General features: G+C 43.2%; 1 protein-coding gene across 3 annotated transcripts in view; it reads right to left on the reverse strand.

Moving 5' to 3' along the window:
- The window catches only part of rspo2 (R-spondin 2), a 58,268-nt gene extending 40,629 nt beyond the window's left edge, over positions 1–17,639 (reverse strand). Inside the window, exons 1-2 of one of the 3 annotated variants that reach the window (XM_056379680.1) lie at positions 17,535–17,639; positions 16,331–16,648 (exon numbers count right to left, since the gene is read on the reverse strand). In XM_056379680.1, coding sequence (XP_056235655.1) covers positions 16,331–16,430 — 100 coding nt within the window. In that variant the 5' untranslated portion in view covers positions 16,431–16,648; positions 17,535–17,639. Of the gene's footprint in view, positions 1–16,330; positions 16,649–16,935; positions 17,122–17,213; positions 17,512–17,534 lie in introns of those variants that run through there. The other 2 variants (XM_056379678.1, XM_056379679.1) reach the window with 2 other exon arrangements.
- Positions 17,640–21,362: the final 3,723 nt, after the last annotated feature.

Here is a 21,362-nt window from a genome sequence, read left to right on the forward strand (position 1 = left end):
AGAAGAAACTCCCTCCATCATCACCTCCCTGACCTGCTACCACCACTTTTATAAGGATTAATGATCTTTTCTTTTGAGGCTTGTGACGTTGTTGTTTTGATTAGAGTAAAGTTTATCTCACGTATTATTTTAACAGCTCAAATAACAGCACAGGATAGTAGTGAGACTACTGGGGCGATCTGGAAATGCAGCAGACCCGAGGAAGAATCATAACGCAGCAAACTGAAGACAACAGCTTATATTATATAATATAACACAACAGTTTCTATTCTCGCAGTTCTCCTCCATTTCTCCGAGGGCCCCTGGTATGTAAATCTAATAATACAGACTGAATGCAACTAACCAGCAGCCGCACTGTCCATTGTTAGGGAAAAACGCTCTTACAGTACCGCACACATGAGAAAGTTTGGCATCATCAAGTTACTTGACAAAAAAAAAAACAGGGATTCACTTTATTCACTACATATATTCTTATCCATAAATGTCATACAGTGAAGAGGCAGCGATGACAAACCTCAGGTTCTGGAGCTGCATAGCAGCAGCAGGTCAAGAAGATTTGTGCTCTCATGTGGAAAGCATCACAGTCACCAACAGAATTATACGCTTTCCTCGTGGCACTGAGACAATTATTGTTTATTGTCCACCTCCCTTGTTCCCCTTAAATGATGGTATAAGCTTACTGCTGCTCCACTTTTGAGGAGAAAGAGAAAGCTTGAGAGAGAGAGAGAGAGAGAGAGAGAAAAGGGCAGATACGGGACAGGGGAGCGGTGCAGCCAGCGGCCGACTGGTGGCGGACTGAACCGTTAAGAAGAAGCAGCAGCCGCTTTTTCTGGATCTCTGTTCGACCCAACCTAACCATCCCAGGTTCACACTCCATGGCTGTGAAAGGCAGAGTTCACCAGCTGTTGTAACGTCTCAACATTGTTCAAGCTCGTTAAAAGGCGGTACATGGAAAATGACATCAAACCTTTCTCAGGCCCGTGACTTTATTTGTCATGGATTTGGAAGTCGCACTTAGCTCAAAAAGTGTGGAGAAAAAACAGAAGGGGTAAGAGGGGGGTACATCGGGCCTGTGCGCTGAAGGCACATTTCTGTTCCAATTTAGCAGAAAATATGTTGGACTTGCCTCTGACTCTTTTCCAGCTGGAAATAGTCAGGTTTTAGGATCTACATTTTTTTTTTTTCCCCAGTTTACTTTAACAGATCATACTGTAAGCACATGTTTATAATTTAGGACAGTCCTGCTGCTTATAATGATTTTGCAGCATGAGACTGAGCAAACACATTTGCTGTCAGACATATTAGCTCGGCCAGAGTGTGTTCCTGTGACACAGATCCACCGGGCGAGGCGGGCAGCGTGGAGATTTGAACCCTCACTTGAAAGGACGGTGGTTTCGAAAGCACTGAATGGGTAAAACAGGCAGACCTCGGTTCAAACAGGCAACTGGAAAATGGGGGCCAATTTAAAGCTACACTTTTTTTAGTGCACAATAAAACACGAGCTCGGGGTAATTTACTTTGGTGTGATTCAAAAGGTTGAGCCACAGACTCATGCAGGTGAGAAAACCGCTTTTGACTCACCGGATGATCGTATTTACCATCCGACAAAGAAAATGTTAGCAGTGGAGTTGCTAGACGCTCGTTTGTTGTCTTTCTGGGAGGTAAATGAAACTATCATTGAGACCACTATTCCTACATTTCCCAGAAAACTTAACCTGTACAGATCATTTTCTCTTCTGAATATGTAGTCAGTCTGACTCTCTGCACCTTTCATCCATCTGTCCAGCTGAACGCATCATGGCTCTCGCCCCTGCACTCTTTCCAAGTCTATGTAAGGACCCCAGGTTAGTTCACTTCCTTATTAATATCTTTATGATGGATTATAACTTAAATCCCATGTCCTGGGTCAAATCCCACATCTGGATTCCCTGATGTGAAAGAGACCTCGTAATTCCTGTTTGAGGAAAATTAGAAATAAAAAGGCGACCTAGCCGACCTAAACTCACGGTATGCTCTGCAGTCTTTTCACACTCTCTGCCCCCATTGATGGACACGTAAAACCCCTGACCATAACAGACATCTGACCAGCATGGAAAAGCCCTACGGTCACGTAAGAGGGGGAAAAAACTGAGACAATGACCTTGATGTGGTGGCCAAGTAATAGCATCGCCTCTTCACTGTGGCTTGCGGTCCCATAAAATGTTTTACGGTCCAGCCTGACCTTGAAAACAACGAACTATCTGTTCACAGTCGGTGTCAACATTATTTTAGCAATGCACTAAAACATTACAAACGTCTAATCGCTTCAACTGTTGTTCCAGTGGTGGGAAAAAATCCTAAAAGAGTTTTGACACATTTAAAAATAGCTGTGAGTGAGGCTCCATTTTATTTTTGGTGTTGTATTTTATGTATTTATGGCTCAGCTATGAAGAGTGGGATTTTCTTTTATGTGAGATGCACATACGATAAAACTAAATCTGACATATGTTCTCTCTCATCTTCGTTTTTTTAATTTTTTTTCTTTCTGTCTGTCTTTTTTTTTTTTTAATTCAACCTGGCACGTCCTGCTGAGTGGCACAGGTCATCACGCAGCATCTGTCTTTGATTCTCTTGATGGCGATACTCACTTTATTCTCCCTACGCCCCGTTTGTCAGCGCAGGTGCAGAAAGGACTTTATGACACTCAAGAATGGAAGCACACACGAGGATGGGCTTTATCAGTCTCTGGGCAGGCAACAGAAGACCAGCATGTGGATTATGTTTCTTGCCAACTTGTCGTCTTCTTCTTCTTCTTCTTCTCAACCATCTTTATTCACTCTTTCAAAGAATTATTTTGACGTTCTTGTGAAACACCTGCGTAAATTTCCATCATTTTTTATCATCTCTCAGCAACTCAATACATGATCTGTATCTGTATTTTAGCATTAAAATGGCAACTACACTACTATCAGCTGAGCACTTTTCAGATTAATATAAAAGTTGAAAATCTTTGTCGAAGGAAGTGAGATGATGAGATGACGTACATACGATTTCTGAAGATTGAACTGGATACATCATGGCTCTCTATGTAAATTTGTGCCAAAACACATTGGACTTAAGCTGCAAAACTATATGGAGTATAATAAATCCCTTTATAGCTTTTAGTCATGAGGGTCCAAAGATGATGCACGCCACATTTGGAAATTATTAGTTCAACTCTCCAGGAGGTGTTTGCAAAATACAGTAAGTTTTTTTGTTGTTGTTGTTGTTTTTTTGTCAGGAAATTCATATTGTTGGAGAAATCTCCAACATGACAAAATATAATGGACCTACTGTACATGTAACTGATGGAGCTGGTGTCCAAATATCTAGAGAAAGAAGACGTTTTTATAATGACAAGCAGTAACTCATGTGGGCTGCTTGTTTGCTGTGGCTCTTATGGTTTTTAAGATTTAGATACTTGCAGAAGAAAAAGAGGAAACTGTATTTTTACTGTATTAGAGTTAGGCTTAGTTATTTTTTTCGTACTGGCTCAAAATGTAGAGACCACCCACATCAATTACATAAAGCCAATAAATTAAAAAAGACGAAAGACATGCAAACGAACTATGGTGGCAGTGTAAATGGTGCTCAATGAAATTCAGCTGAAACTTTTTCGGGATTTTTTAAAGTTTTTCCTTCCAAGAAATCTCATAAACCGCAGGGAAATGTATGATTTCATCAACACAGGTGGATGAAACTGTTGTGATTATTTTGTGTTATATCTCATATAAATCTAAAAAGGTCTTAGGACAGTAACCAATCAAACTACGGCCTAAAGATGAAGCACAAGCAGTGCAAAGTAAGACATGAGCCCCAAAAGAAGGGGAAAGGCTTTGGAAGTTTGAATTTTTCAATATTTACACTCCCTCAAATCCAGTCAAGCTGTGGGAGAAATGTGTTTTCCCCTCAGAGCAGAAAAGAAGAAAAGGGAAAAGAGAAAAAGGTGGGTGGAGTAAAAGGTGGAGTGGCTCCCATTAGCCCACATGTTGGTAATTTATCACACATAAACCTCACACCTAATTTTCACACCTGTAGCTCAACGTGCTGGAAGTCTAGTAATTCACTCACTCACACACACACACACACACACCCACAACGCCTGCCACATACACGCGCACACGCTGCCGAGAGGGACTTGGCCCGCGGATTTCCCCTCGGCGCGGAAGGAGAACGAGGACATCACAGGCGAGGATCAGTGAAGTCGGCGGGCATGCTTGGCATATTTGCACCCCATGTAGGATTGCTCCATCTCTCCCACCCTAACCCGTGCTCGCTCTCCCTTCCCCATTTGTCATCACCTTGACTAAACTCATCCCGACTTCCAGCTCACACATCTGAAAAACAAAGGAGTTGGACGGGGATTTTTCAGACTTGCCAGAAAGCACAACATATATGCAGATCCAGATGGGAGATACTCATCTCTTGCAGAGGTGTCACGCAAAAACAGAGTGTAAACTAAAAAAAATGTGAATGTTCAGGCAAATAGTATTAGTTCCTGTTACAGAAGAAGTCGTCAAATTCTTCACTTAATTAGAATTAGAGAAAAAAACTCAATGCATCATTAAGTCAGTGCAAGTGAAGATATGCATGAAAATGGTTAAACGAGAATTAAAGTGACAGGAAATGAAATGCACTGCAGAATTAAGAGTGAAATTATTCATTTCACATAAAAATCAGGAGGTCCATTCATTTGCTTTCTCCAGAGCTTTCATCACCATCTTTAGGCCTTCATCAGTAGATGGGGTTTGCTGCTAGTACCTAAAAGCTTTGCTATTGTGTATCTGCTGATGACCATGGGATGCGGTTTAAAGGTTGGCGGAAAAAAAAAACTAGTCAGTGGCCCTTGAGTTAAAGTTTTTTTTGGTTTGTTTTCTTGTTTTTGTTGTTGTCGCTGAGGTTGTTTAACTGCTTCTCCAAGATCAACTTTACACTTTCATGCTCAGTGAAGTAATGAACCTTTGTGGGTGGTCTAGTGTTTGTGTTTTTGCTTAATTTCTTTTTCTACCAACACTTTTGTTTTCCCTCTTTCCTTAAACCTTTCATAATGAATCTTAATATATGGACTTTTGTTACGGTTAATATGCAGACTCTTATTGTGAAAAAAGTAAAGAAATGTGTTGGAGAAGTTAAAAACAACACTAAATATTTAAATACTAAATACTTTAAGAAAAACTTCATATTTATATTTATATTTGGGGAAATATGCATTTTCTCTGACAGTTAGATGAAAAGATCGACTCTCGTGACAGTTTACGAAAGTAAAAGTACAGTATCAGCAAAATATACCAAGAGTATCAAAAGTGAAAGTACTTATTATGCAGCAGAATGGTTCCGTTTAGAGTTTTATTATTGTTGGGATATTTTCCTCTCTTCTCGAGTTGGCACGACGTGAATGTCTGCCGCAAAGTTTCGACCTCATTAACCCTTTAACAAGATACAACTTCACACTCCTCGTCCGCAGAGGCCAGCAGGGAGATCTGAGGTGATCGCCCGGGTCAAAAGTGGAGTGCACCACAGGGGACAGATGGTAAAGACCTGGTCTCACTTTCACACATGGTGCCTGCCACAAAAGAAAACTCCTAAACATCAAAGCCTTATTTTTCTCCCCAAAAAAAACAGGCAAGATCCAATATCTACATGATGTCTTTCATGGGAAAAGGAGACAACCTTGCTTGTTTTCTCACCTAACTGAAGTCTGCTTCATGCTAGATAAAGGGCCACACCATGATTTGATAACTGTGCTGGTTAGAGGGTTAAATATTAGAAGAATACTGATATTTTTCTACTGAAGCCATTATGTTGTTTCAGCTGTCTTTAAATGTTGCCATGTCTTGATCAAAAACATGAAGGTTATTACAGGCACGCACACAAACACACAAAAGAGCTTTAAAGAGAAGTTCATCTGAGGTGCTTCACGGGCCTGTGATATACAGTTTGTTTAGACGGGTATTCTGCATCCAGATGAGAGACGCCACCTCCTTCTCTAGCAGGTGTCTGGGTCACATCTGGCCTCATGTTCTCAAACACAACCACAGAGCTGCACCTGAATGGCTGGCACTGCGTGAGCTTCTTAACAGGAACCGGCTCGTGTTGGCTCTAAAAGGCCGCGCTCAGCCCTCAGGAGTACACATTTCTTTTCTACAGCGCCCTGTGAGGGAAACTTGGAACAAACCCTTTCATAAAGTATGAAGGATGAGTATATTCCACAGGCCAGAGTAGAGCACATAAGGTAAAATGAACAACTATTTCTGTGGCGCAAAGTTAATTTCCTCTCAGTAAAAGCACTACATGCGCTCGTTGGGTGTTGAAACGTAATCTGTTGCCACAAAAAGAAAAGAAAAAAAAAGAGCTTTGGTATGCAGGTGAGCTAGAGTCTAACGAAGGTGTTAGATGTTGCGATAAAAAGAACTTTTGGATGAAGAAACAGAGACTTGCATCCAAAATCTCTGGGTGGCATGAGGTCACTCAGTGTATTATTTCATGGAGGCAGCAGAGTCAGATGCACGGAGCTGTACCTGTCTTGTGTCTACATGCCACAGTGTTTACTGCAACAAATGAGCAGCAAATTGGGTTGTCATGTATTGGCTGCTGTTCCAACAATGTTCTAAGGTGCTGGATGTGCCAAAGGGCTGTGCAGTAACTCAACCACAGGAGTTGTCTCTACTTCTCTAAACAGCTTAGATATATTCTCCTCTTCTCCAAAAATAACCTTTAATCTCATCAGTTATGTAAACTCTTTTCTTTCTTTCTTTTTTTTTTTTTAAAGAAGACACTGTTTAGCTACGCTTATGAATATGCATGTGTGTGTTCACGGTCGTTGATGATGATGATAACCAGCCATACGTTGCACCACTAAACTTCACTACTGTCCATTACCGCACCAGGGCAGTACCATCTCTGAAGCCATTAGCTGGTAAACATGTAAACTACATGTGACCCCTGCCTACACATATCTATTAGTTATGACTCCTGCTGGTGACAGCTGTTTACACAGCTAAGGCCGCTGCTCCTGAGACCTGGCCCCAGTCCAAATAAAATAATATCCAGTTAAGGAGAAGTCAGCCAAGATGTAATACAAGTGCATAACAAGAAAGGAAAAAAGAGTGAAGGAATGTGAGAAATGTAAATGGACTTCTTTTTCTTTTTAAGCTTTATTCTTTTCTGTCTAGCATTTGTCTCTACCACAGTCTTGTTTCATTGTCTGGATACTAAAACAAGATTAGTGAGAAACCCGGATGGGGAGAGAAAAGTCACCACAATTGATGTTCTCTTTGACAAAGCGCAACATAAAAAAATGTTCTGCTTTAAAATCATAACACGCTTTTACAAATTTGGCCCATTCTTTCTCTTTTTAGCCAGAGCAAAGCACAGAAATCATGCATGAGCTTAAGTCAACACAGGCAACAACAAGACAAACAACAACGAAGACCACAACCACACGACAAGCTGGGTCAGTCATGCATTGTATTACACCGAACAGGGCCGGGCCCACTCTGGTGCAGAGAGGGCCCGGCGGTGGAGAAACACACGACAGCTCATATGTATTCAGCGACAGGTGAACAGAGGCATGATCCAATGTGCAGAACTGACAGGTGGCAACAGTTCAGATAATTGAAACCGGTGTCATGGTAACCAATTACAACCAATATTTTTTGTCATTTTGTTGTTAATACATTAGCCTAACATTTTACTGCTTGAAATAAGCCTCCGCTGAGACTAAGATCCTTCGCCAACCTACATATGTGACACATTAAAGGAACATAAAAGAGTCTTGATTCACATTATTTTCACAATCATCAAACTATTCAGTGACACACACCACCCCCACCCCACCCCACTGCATCTGCGTTTGTTTTGGTCCACTCATTTATCCACGTCCTTTCCTTTAATTTGTCACCTGTCTGTGGGCTGTTTCACTTATAAAACCCAACTGCAACAACCATGGAAGCAAACTGTGAGCTGTAATTGGATTGACAAGATGTTGGATCCACCCACAAAAGGCTGATTGTGAGAGGCGTCAGCAAGGCCGCCATTCAGTCTGGGTGTACGCACACTGGAAAAAAAGTCCCTGCTTCTGTCAATGAAGACTAACACCAACGACCCTAAACCTTAAAACAGCAGTAATAAATACTTATATATTAGCAATAAATGGATCAAATGAATAACCGAATAATGAACGAACAGCGTTCTTTTTTTGTTTTTACAGTCTTTCCGCTCATTGTTTTGGTTTTATGAACATGCAGCTTCCCTGTTTTGGTTAGCTGTTGAACATAGTGGAGCATTAGCATTAGCATCAGCAGACCAGACCACAGCTAAAGGCAGAATTAATACTACACTTACATTAGTCAACTCTAAATAAAGGCTACTGTTACTCCTTATCTTCTGGATGTGTAAGTAAACAACTGTTTCCCCATATCAACTTTAAAAATGTGGAAATATGTTGTCTCTACAGCTTGTTGGGCTGCCCCCAAGTGGACAAAGAAGCAGGTTTAAACATCAATAACCTAAAGCATTGTTTCCTGGGAGACTCAGAGAGAATTCAAGGCCCTTTTTTGTTTTTTTTCTTGGCCTGTGGTCAGCATGGTTGTCCCTAGTGAGGTAAGGCTATTAGGAGAGTCACGTCAGCAACGGTAAAGAAAGGCAGCAAAACAGCTTAATGTATGCCACATAATGCATGTTGAAAAACAGTGAACATCTGTGCGGTTTGTTCAAGCTCAAGGACAGGGAAGAGCAGACGGGCTAATGTGCTTACAGCTCGACGACTAGGATGTGAGGCGGTGTTGGCTAAAAGTGGTGTAAAGACAGAGGTGCTGTCTGATCGCACAGCTCATAATTAGGGTGTGAGTCTGAAGCAATACACTCTGCTGCCTCAAGGCAAAATATTACGTACTGTAGCTTCCATTACATGATTGATCTACAATCTTATTGCTATGGTCTGATAACAGACAGATGGATGTCTCATTCAATCACTCCTCTACTGCTGTGTGCATCCTCTCTTCATATTGCTGTCCTCCTCCTTGGTCATTCTCTTCTGACCACATAAATCTACAGGGAATGACCCCCTAAGACCTCTTTACATGTGAAATGCACGCTATGTTGCCCCCCACACCCCCTCACTCACACACTATCCCCTCCCCTCGCTGTGTCTTCCTCTCTCTCCACAGAGGGAGTCAGGGAGACAATGAGCTCAGCATCGAGGGCCCAGTAATGACTCCCAGCCTTGTTCCTGATTAAAAACACGCCGGGTGCTTCTGCACTCCGCAGGCAGCCATGAGGCCTTCCCCTCATCACACCACAAGGCCTGAGAGCTCAGAGATAGAAGCACAAGCCAGCCTCAACACAGCTCCATGCCCAGGAAAACAAAAAGATCCAGTGTAAGCCTGTAGTATTCAAAGCTCTTGTCCCAACTAGTCCGAGCCTAATACCACAGGCAAGTCTTCATTTAGTCTAAGGGTGCCCAATTACCAAGAGTAACCCCAACCTCAGCCAAAACCATAACAAAGTCATAACAGAGGCTGCATACAGTCCCTGGCTGGGATACATCAAGGGTGTGGCTAAAATATCCTGTCACATATTTGCATGTTATTTTTTTTGTTTTTTGTTTTGCTGGATTTATCTTTCTTAGAATGTCATGATCAAATTGTGAAACAAGTCAGTCGCTCTTTGTTTTAATAAGTATTCAAGTGTATCAACACAACAGATGTGCAGTAATTCCACACAGAGCCTCAGACAGTCAGTAAGTGACAGTGGTGGCTGCAGCACCTTTACCTTTACCTCTCCATGGCCAAATTACAGGCGGGCTCCAAAGAGAGACCCTTTATTGCATCTGACCAGCTCACTTCCTCCCCATACCAAAGGCATTGCATGCTGAGCTTTATTTTGATGTGGCATGTAAGCATAATTAGAGGTCCCATAAAAGCAGGGAGAGGGGGAAAAAAGGACTCCTGTCCATCTGTCGAGTGTTAAGGGGTGGGCACCGGGGTAGCAATCAGAGCCCCACACCTCCCTGTTCTGTCGAGCAGCAGCCAGTCAAGGAGGCACTGATGCAAACAGGCTTTAGCGCCAAACGAGTCATTGTGTGTGTGTGTGTGTGTGTGTGTGTGTGTGTGTGTGTGTGTGTGTGTGTTTGTTTCTGCACACGTCGGTGTATTTTCTCAAGGGGCCTCCTTGAGTTTCAGATTTCGAGGCCTTGCAGATCGATGCAAAGTAGGTAGTGGTCGGCACGCACAGAGAGAAACACACTGACATGGCAAACAAGAGCAGATACAGAGTGTTGCCTTTTCTAGAAACATTAGACATTAAGGTTCCTTCCGAAGGGCTGTTGGATCAGTAAATCCTTACAGCTCTTCAACACATTTAGTGAAGGTGTGCAATCACATTCACAGTGTCTCAGATCGGCTTTTCCAAAGTTAGTGAGATGCATGCCATGAAGTTGTTGACATTTGTGGAAATGCTATTAATTAGATGAAGACAGACTCTCACAGCTGTACAGTAAATATGTTGCTGGGGCCTGTAGCCAATATGCTTAGCTTAGCATGAAGACTGGACATGGAGGCACAGCCAGCCTGGTTCGGCCTGAGCACCTCTAAAGCTAATGAATTAACACATCACATCCTGTTAATTCTGTACATATACCAAAGAGTAAAATCAACAATTATAAGTAAAGCAATGAATTGGTGATGCTGTGTTTTGTACAGATTACTGATATAATGTGTTCATTAGTGAGCTTTAGTAGGCTTTTGCTACCTTTGGACAGAGCCAATTTAACTGTTCCCAGTCTTTATACTAAGCTAAGCTAACAGCTGCTAGCCATAGCTTCATATGTGAGAGTGGTATCAATCTTCTCATTTAACTCTTTGAATAAAAAGGAAGGATTATTGCTTTAAACAACTGTTTAGCGTTCACCTTGGTAACTGGGCCTATTTAACTCAGTTAAGTGCAATTTAGTTGCTTTATTTTTGTAAATAACAAAAGGGAAATTGGTCATTTTTAACAATCCCCATGGTCACGTTCATTGGGGGGAAAAACACAATGGATGCCTATTGTGTCCATGTCATTACCTCTAAACAGCTCTTCACTGAATTCTTTTAGAGGTGTGTGTTAGTAATGTGAGAGGTAAGTAGTCTGGAAGTGCATTTCAGTGTACGCCTGAGGGGCTCCATCTCCGGCTCTGGGCAGCTCTCCTACCTATGAAGCCCTTGCATGAGTCATTTTTTCAAAAAATGCTCCTTTTGTGTTGTTGTTTTATGTGTGGCACTTAGAAATGATTCCCACATTAGAATTTTTACAGCCCAATAAACTTGAGAGCATCGGACCAAATTGGCTGGTCATATTTAGTAGCTTTATAAGGAAACATATTAAGGTGTAATTGCTTCAGGGGAGTGTGCAATTGAGGGAACGGGCATAGGTGAGGGTTACAAAATCGCCCTCACGCTCTGGAGGGACACTGCACTATTTGTCTGCTGCTCGGGAGTTTCCAATCACCACGAGGAAACATGGAGTGTATTATGAGATTTTATATAATAAGTTCGTTTTATTTCACATTTCCGAAAAAATGAACATTTACAGTGTGGTAAAATGTAGCCTGAAATAAAACCATCTGTTTGGCATTTAGCTCTGCCAGCACATGGGATCCTCTGCTGACAGTGATTGAGGGTGGAAGAGAAGATACCCTTGCGTATTCCCCTCGAAAAAAAAAAAGGAAAAGGAGAGACCGAATCCACGCACAATGAATATTTTTTACCCTGTGATGTGATAAATGGAACTGTGCAGAAGTGTTACAAAACAAGCTCTTTCTCATCCATGGGAAATGGATCCAGCAACACGCAAAGAGTTGACAGATGATTATGAATCCTGTCTCCCACCTCCCTGCCTTGTTCAATTCTCAAACCAACTGCAGAAAAGTGAGAGAAAGGATCATTTGTCCAATCAAATTCATTAGGATTCATTCAGTTTTTAGGATTATTACAAGAAGGGGAAGAGTAGTTTGTTTTGTTTTTTTTAACCTGAGGAAAAACAAAGAAAAAGTGAAACAGATCATCCCCACTTTATCACGTGGTGCCCGAAAGAATCTCTCAGTGTCTTTCTCTCCGGTAGAAAGTTCATGCCACTGCATGTTTTTTCCTCTGCTGGGGTTTTCGGCAGTGTAGCATGGCATGAGCGCACTGAGGAGCCTTTCACCGGCTTCATCTGATACCGCTGTGACTCGGAGCAGGAGCTGTGCTACAGGCCAGGATCGACATGCATGGGTTAGTAGGTCAAACAAGGAGGTAGTCTTTCGACAGAGTTCGGAGGCTGGGTCAGACTAATGTGATTTATCAATACGGCACATAAGTGAATCATTGTACTTAATGGGCATGATAATCCCTGAGACAGACTGTGGATTTGATTGGTCGAAGAACTGGGGGGGGGGGGCTGGGTGTGCGTAGCTGATAGGGGGGTGTATACGTCGTTCTAGACTTGATGTCTTGATTAGAGCATCGGGAACACGCACCTGCAGGCTGCCCGTGTATCTCTCTCTTTTCTCCTTCTCTCTCTCTCTCACACACACACACACATACTTGAGCACACACACACACATACACAGATTTACACTTATCGAGGCCTGGCTGATGGGGCCTGGGAGAGAAAAGACAGAGCTCTGTTCCTTGACGCCAGAGCTCGGGCTCAGGTCAAGACTCAGCTCGCTGTAATCCCTCTCAGGTGATGCTGTTCACATTCAGCCCTTTCCAGCTGATCTGCTTAAATATGCCTTCCTCATCCCCTAAAAAGCCCCCCACCTCTCTTCAACTAGCACAACCTCCAAAGAGAGGAGAGGAGAGGAGAAGAGAGAGGGCTGCTGCTATTCCATACTGTCAAACTTCAGCATTTCTGTTAGCCGATCAATCTGGTGCCTCACGTGAATCAAACAAACCGACTCCTTCAGTTTCATGGAGTCAGAAAAGGTCAGGATGCGGGGGTTAACACCACCTGGATTAGAGCAGTGGCATCATGTGAGAAGACCTTGTTAGCAGTCGTGCCATCTTAAAGAGCTTTTTCACTTTTTCCAAAGGCGAGAGTGGCAAGGCTGGTTTAAAAGCAGCCTCTTGGAGCGCTCCCTCTCCTCCCCGTCAGGCACTTAATCAACATATTATATTGCGCTGAAGTGCCGGGTTCCAACATTAACACTTACACCCACAAACCTGGGACTTCGTATGAGCCTTCAGCACACACAGGCTTGATTTCCAACGCTTAGAAAGAGAGAGGTCACTATGTGTCCAGAGATGCTATCATTTTTTTTGATTTGTGCAGCCATCTGACTTGAAAATAGCTCCAAATCACCAGTTTTTTTAGCCCCATTATCAACAAACACAGACTCAATTTACAAGAGTGTAATACTTGAGAGTTTCATGTTTCTACACACTCTATGTGAGTCTTTGTTGAAAAAATGGCACATTCAGCCACAAATCAGGATTATTTTCTATGTACTTTTGCATAAAAAACTCACCGCACACACACACACACACACACACACACCCACCCTTGTTGCTGACTGTCACCAGCAGTACAAAATGTCATGCATCTCTGACCTCACACCCTCCGCCCTGCAAGGCTGCACTGGTTTCATCTAATCACTTTTTGTCCTTCAAAAACATCTGGGAATGGAGTTGAGTAACAGATTACACAGTCGAATGTGATCTGAAACATGCTGAGGCCTGCTGGGAATTTAAATTTGGGGATTTCTGGGTAGATGTGGAAGGGTTAACAGTATCGCATGGCAACTTTTCACCACTCTCCACTGCCATTAGCTATTCATTACCTGTTTAAATGTCTTAGGGCCCCACTGTGTGTCTCTGTTCCTTCAGGCAGCACTGGTGCTCCAGCCTGATTTTATGTAGTCAGCAGGTGGCATCATTAGCCAGAGAATAAAAATGAAATGCAATACCCTTGTGTCTAACTATGATATCATAGCAGGGCTCATTGGCATCATTTCCCTGTTTCTGGTGGGCAGGATAGGGGGTAAGGAGGTGTAAATTTAATATGTTTTGTCATCTGTTTTACATGAAAAAAAAAATGTATATGTACAATTACCACAGCTAAGTGGGAGATTGGGTCATGCCATCCAGTGTGAGAGCAAGACAAGATCGGCCCAGAAAACCACACAAAGATCCCAATCTCGACCGTGCCCGTACATTATAGCAGCGCTCCGAGTCACAGGCGATGGCTGTTTTTCTTCTTGACATCCCCTAATTATAACGGCGGCTCTATCCCTTACACCTCACTCAAGTCATGTGGCCGCGTGCACGCAGTATGTCAAGGGCAAAACTTTTATGCGTGTAAAAAGGAAAAAGAAATTTGTGAAATCACGCAGGATGTGTCTTGTTACGCATTAAAATTGTCACGCCTGGGGAGCGGAGTGTGGCCAAACTGAGTTTCGAACATGTCTGGGTCTCAACACTCCTGATAGGTTTGGATAGCTCCCCGTGCATGCCAGACAGGCTGTATATAAAGCTGTCACAGGGACCTTGAGGGCTAGAAAAATATTCAAGCATTTCTGGGCCTATTGGACAATGATCTCTTACACATGCTTCTTTCAATATAACCGTGATAAATAAAGGAAGGAAGCAAATACCGAAAACTTGGCCGGCTGCCACTGCTTGCTAGAATGGCACTTTTGGCCCAAAGTGCTGTTCAACCTCCCCCTCCAAACACACACACACACATACACTTTCAGCATTACTGTAAGGCCGAAACCTGTACATATTTGAATGGGATTAGATTGACAAGTGTAACATCCGCTCTGAGAGCTGGCGGTAACAATGTGTAGTTTATAGTGCTCAGCCCTCTCTCTCTCTCTGACACACACACACACACACACACACACACACACACACACACACACACACACAGGCATGCACACTACATAGATAAACAGGCCCCTAAAGACAAATGGAAAGACTTGGATTTGCCGCTTGACCATCCAGAATACCAGCCACAGTTCTCATAAAAGAGTGATCACACAAAGAAAACTGCACTCTATCACCTACACACTATCTAAGATCACACAGTCCAGAGAGAGAGAGAGAGACACACACAGAGGGGCTGAAAAACGTGTGTGTGCCAGTACCCCGCAGTGTTTGCCTGATTATTTGCAGATGGGCAGTGGAGGGCTTGCAGAGTGTGGAGGTTCCCCCTTGGCACGCAGCGCATATGATTAAATCTGTGATTGCCTTACAATTTACAAGACCCCCCCACCCCTCCCTGTCTCTCCCCTGACTTTAAATGAGTTTTTCTACTGTACCACCACAAGGTCCGCTACACGGTCTCCTCTCATGGTCACCCTGAGGATCTCGGCGATGCGTTATGTCACAGGTCTGAGGAGGTCTCGGCAGGGGCCACTTTCCTAATCCCACTGTCTCCTCATTCATTCAGAGGATAGAGTAGTATTTACAAAGGGGCTGATCTCCTCCTCAACTCCGCGCGCCTCCGCTGAGCGATTGTCATGCGGGTTTCCTACCAATTGTTCAAAGTGGTTATGAGATCAATTAAAAGCAGCTTAGGGGGGCTGGGGTGGAGATGTGCAATTCATAAGTCAGAGGAAAGGGATTCCGTATCCTTTCACTAAATAACTCCCAACAATACGACCCCCGCCTCCCTCCCCTCCTATAAGCCGCTGCTCTCTATAGATCGACCCGCAGCGGCAGCTTTTTTTTTTTTTTTTTTTTCTTAGCAGTTCCACATATAAATAATATAGGGCGCCTTTTGTTTGGGGCCACACCATCGGGAAGTGGCGTTAGCAGCGCGTCTGACAACGTGCTTTAAATACGATTAGCCAATCCACTGACGCAACGCGATTTAATATTAATTTTGGACAGCCACACGCGCGGCCAATTTTGCGCACATTTTACGCATTAGCTACCGGCTCTGAAACTGTTACATAATACGGAAAATGTTCTTTCACTAGGTAAATAAGTTACACCAGATGCTGCAGAGTTGAATTGTGGCTTAGTTTTAAATTTTCTGGAATTTTCCTGAATTACAATCTGCGTCGGACACTCTCACCTGTGCGATTTCAAAGTCAAACACTGATAGTTTTCGATATCTGATGTGTTTTTTTTTCCGACTTTCCCTGCGCACCGTGCTCCATGAGAACCTGCAGAGAACGTGCACATACACACGAAGAGAAGGAGACTTTCAGAGGACCGTGAGAGAAACCTTGTTTAGGACTTAGGACCGTTGCCTCCCGTGACCCACACAAACTCTCTAACCATCTGTTAAAGTCACTGCCTGGATGCTGCTGTGAGACCTGTAGGTTATAACCCCGCGTTACCTCTTTTGCTTCTCCTCCAGCGGTGCGATGGCGCCTGACAGTTGCTGTACTCCATACAGTTCAATACGATCAGGGCAAATGAGAAGAGTCGAAACTGCATCTGGACGGCGATCTGTTGTTCGGACTCCAGTAAAAAGGTGCCAGCGGGGCTTGGGATGAATTCTCTGACTTTGCAATGTCCTCCTCCAGTTCCTTTAGTAGCTCCTCAAATGTGTCAAACATCAGACGAGATGCGACATGGTATCACGTCGCCGACTGGGATCATTTTATGGAGCGCGCTGATCCTCCAGTCAGTAAAAGTGTCCGTTTTTTGGTGCGCTGCGGGGAGAATGACAAAGGAGGTTACTGTGATAACAGAGGAACGAAATCAACACCTTCCCAAAATAATGATGCGTGGAGCTGATAGAGAGAGGTGGGGATTATAACAAAACAAAAAAAAAAAAGAAAGAAAAAAAGAAAAGCTTCTTCTGTGTGTTAATGTGTTGGAACAATCGCAGATGCAAAGGCAATGCGTACTGCTCAAACGCCCCCTCCAAAAATGAGCGCAGCCGTGCGTAATAGTAGCCAAAACGCTCCGTGAGATAACGTGTCGGTCGAGCGTATACCTTGCACCAGATGAAGTGTAATTCCGCTCCGGTCCACTTTGGGTTCCCTCTGAGTGCAAGTGTGGCTCGGGAACATGCAGCATCCCTTTTTGTGTGAGAAACTTGTGTCCCACAGAAGAGAGCAAGAGGTCCGAGGAGGAGGAAAAAGGTGGTAGCTGTGAATGAAGTGTGTGTGTGTGTGTGTGTGTGTGTGTGTGTGTGCGTGCGTGTGTATGTGTGTGTGTGTAGGGGGGGGGGTCCTTTTCTTCCTCTCTGGAAAAGCTTTAGATTCCGTTTACCTGCGTTTCCTCCCACCAGCTCGTCCTGTCCGTGTCCTGCAGCGCAGCAGAAACAAACTCACATGTGTTGCTTCAGTTTCTTTTTTTTTTAAAGCAGAAAACGAGAGCCGGCGAGTGTTGAGTAAGTGATTCTGCGTTTTGCGCGCTGCTGAGGTTGAGCGGTGACTGACTCTTCCACTGGTCCTGATGCTTGCTGCCTTTTTCCTCATATAGCGCCGCGCGGCTGTCACGTGTGGAGATTTTCAAGTTTTGTGTTTCTTCTTATTTGAGATGTTGAAGATGACATTTCGTGTAGTCTCCCCCCACCCCCGCTGCACTCACCCACACTGGCCGGTACGAGGCTGCCTCTGGGTCCTAGTGAGCGGAAAAAGCTGGAAACATCCTTCAGGAAAGAAAGTCCATGATATTTTTTTTTTTTTTTTTTTTTTAAAGGAGATCACAGCTTGTGTGTAACTAAAGTTATTTCAACACCCAGAATATTCCTTTAAAATCCCAATGCAGATCCAAATTCTTTGGGAATTCATTACATAATTAAGCTTCTACTTAATTTCTCCTGGATGTCTTCATACACGTTTCAAATTAAAGTTTAGAAAAATGGAGTAATTGCTGCACAGTCAGTCCAGTTACTATCTGGGTTCAGCTTTCTTCCACTGATGATAGCCCTATTGAATAATTAGAGGTTCGCCAAAAAAAAGCAATTATCTGCATAACGTGCGTAATGAGGAGGGCCCGCAAGTCAGCCATCTCGTCACGCCTCTTTCACCCCCCCACCCCCTCCTCCTCCTCCCTCTTCATAGAATCAGTGATAACCGTTGGAGGGGCTGTAATTGTGGAACATGGAATAAATCATTCAATAAGTTCAGGCTTTTCCAGGCCCGGGCCTTTCACACTGACCCGCGCGACCTCATCAGCGCAGACGTGATCTGGTCAGCGTGGAGGCAGAGTGCCTCCCTCACTCAGAAACAGCTTACCTTTGTGTGCGTGTGCGTGCGTGCGCGCGTGTGTGTGTGTGTGTGTGTGTGTGTGTGTGGGGGGGGGGGGGGGGGGGGGGGGGCATGAGGAGCTGGCAGCCGTCCACTCCTCTGTGACATTCAGAGTCTGGCAGCTCGTCAACTCTGCAGATAAGTGCAGAGAATAATTACAAATCAGAGCTGAAGTGCGAGACAGCGGCGTCAGAGAAGTTAGTGACAGAGGTGTTCCCGGAGTTCAGTTCGCACATGCAAGACGGGCGACCAAACTGTACGGAGGATTTCTGCTGCCACTTTATCACCTTCAGCTGCTGCTCCACAGCCTGATTAGAAGTCGAGTTGTGAATGCTCTACCCCCTTCAGCCACTAGGTGTGGCACTTAATCTTTTATTTATTTCAGGAAATTATTTTCATGTGAGAGCTGTTTGGTCCATGTCAGTATCACTGCAAAGCAGAGGAAAGTCAGGATGACTGCAAAGCCGTTCATAAGACAAATATATATATTAAAATAATACTATAATGTCCATTATTCCAGACATTGAACTATTTCCTTTCTAAAAAAAAAAAAAAATCTAAATTCAGACTGGTTGCCCTTATATAAGATCACACAGACCTCCCATGTTAAACATGACAGAGGTTCATTTAGAAGGTGGTTTTACACCAAAGAAACCAATGAGAGAGATTTTTACCCTTAGACAGTAAAACACACACAACTAAAGTTTCCATCTCATAACTGGAACTGATTGAAAAAAGTGTGTGGGGGAAAAACCTATATGAAAAAAAAAAAAAAAGATGAGGAGGAATCATGGTTGATGGTTGTTTCCTTGCCAAAACCTATAGTGACCTTTGTCCTGACTTTGTTTATTTATTTATCCAGAGAGCAGTGACAGAGGTTGTGGTGAGGAGGGCTGTTAGCCACAGGCAGTGCCGCTGGTTTGGATTCCTCTCTAAAAAAACATCTCAAAGTGCACGGTTAAGGTGAATGTGATAATTTAGGCCTCAGGCACTTTTATTTTCATGATGTGTCATGGAGAAGGGGGCCGGTAAACCAATCACTTTATTCTCTCCATCCCTCCCTCCCACTCGTTGCAGTGCACAGAAGTAGGGGGGTGACGTCAGCATTTGGATGGTCTGGCTCCGAGCCCTCAGTGACATAACAGCAATGAGGGGAGCTGCTATACACTCTGTTCATCAGAGCTCCAGACTGGATGGTCTTCAGCGTGGGCTGCTGTCACAGTTTACTATAAGAAAAAAATAATAAAATAAAGATCCAGCCCAGACTGGTCATTTAAAAGTCAGAATCTCCAAAATGTCAGGGGCAGGATGAGAGTGAGGCAAAATGAGAAAGTTCATGTTATACTTAGCAACTTTCCATGTTTGTGGCTCCAAATGGAAAAGAGGCAAACTTCAGTGTCCAGAAATAATCTAACATGACATTCACAAACAAAGCTGATACATTATGGGCCACGTGTACAAAAACAATTTTGCAGTCAGCCTAAGTCTAGTCGACAAAACTCTCACCTCAAGGTGCATTTGGCCGCCGTTCTGGAGCTTGAATTAAAAAATGAACTGAAAAATAAAAAGGAAATTTAAACACCTACAACTCTGTATATTCCAACTGGTGATGAGGATCATGGGATATGATTGCAAGCTCCAGAAGTTATTTAATGGACCTGGAGGTGAGATCATGTCAAATGCTGTTTACAAGGTCCAGAATGATCTTTGAACTGCCACCATAAATCTAATAATTCATTTTAATGTATTAAACTCCATCCAAAATCTGTCTTTTCAATATGAAACTCTCAATGCTTAAAATGTGACTTAAAAAAAAAAAAAGTTTACTGAACAGAGGCTGTACTCAGGTCAGATTCAAAGTTTTCAAAGTGGAGAAAAGTGTCAGCATATTTTGACAAAGTTGGAAGAGTTTTGGTTGCTTCATTGAGGGTTTTCTGTTAGTTTGTTCTCACTAATTTGAATGGGTGGGGGCGGGGCTCAGCTGGACATTTGCTGCACCAATCAGGATTTACAAGTATCTGAACAAGGGTTCTGATCAACCAAGATTATATGTTTTTGACTGTTCAGTTTTTAATAAATATGACCATGGGATGTTTACTGTTAAAGAAAATCTTAAGATCTGTAACCAAGTTCTCAGGGGCTTTTAGTCGATACGTTTTTTGTTTTTTTTTTGCTTTTACCTGATGTACACAAATATACATTTAGTGAGCTCCACCATTCATACGTACCTTAAAGCTGTACTGCCAGGCATCCTGGACCGACTTACTGCAGGTACTAACAAAACAAATGGAAACAGACTCTGTGTATTGACTGAGACATATAGTGCTACAGTTTTGTCTATTTCCTCCGGTCACAATGTCCTGATGCGTCACGTTGAGTCAGTAATTTAAAACTTTTATGGCCTTATTTGAAAGTATATTGAAAAAAAATACACTGGGATTTACAGTAATGAATACTTTCAAAAACCACTGCACTAAAAGAAGAAGCACATTTTCACCTCCATATTACACAGTGCACTTAGGACTGATGCATTATATGAAAAAATAAGAAGGAAAACACCTATCATCAGTCTGTCCTACTTCTCTGCACAGAACATTGTCATACCTCTGTTGAGAGGGATTTGTGGGTGAAGCACACGTTCAAGTGATGAGACACTCTTTGCACTATTAACCTAATAAAGCAGGTGTATTTTTTACATAAAACCCTTGTTTGGTAGTTAAATTACATGTAAGATGGAGAAAATTAAAGAGGTGAAGGAATAAAGGCCTGTTTGTGAGCAACTGCGATAAAGGAGGGAGGGAGGTAGAGTCAGAGGACTGAGTTATGAGAAGGTCGAAAGCAGAGAAAAGCGGGGGTGGGGTGGGACATTAAAAAGATTGTGTCCGTCTGGCTAATGGTTCTTTATGGCTCCCTCATGTCCTCAGATGGGCAGGATGACTGGCAGAGAGTGTGACCACTGGTAACTGTACATCACCTCTGTTTGCCCCCTTCAGCTGACGTCCCACTCAGTGAGACTGCCTGCCACGGTGAAGCGAACCACTAAAACACCATAAAACCAACTGACTAAACAGCCATTCATCATTACTGCGCACACGAGCCGCATCACACACAGCAGTCTTAACTGTCCCACTCAGTGACTCAATGCACACATTAAAACTTCATCAAG

Source organism: Seriola aureovittata, chromosome 7 (assembly GCF_021018895.1).
Source record: "Seriola aureovittata isolate HTS-2021-v1 ecotype China chromosome 7, ASM2101889v1, whole genome shotgun sequence".
Classification (NCBI taxonomy): Eukaryota; Metazoa; Chordata; class Actinopteri; order Carangiformes; family Carangidae; genus Seriola; species Seriola aureovittata.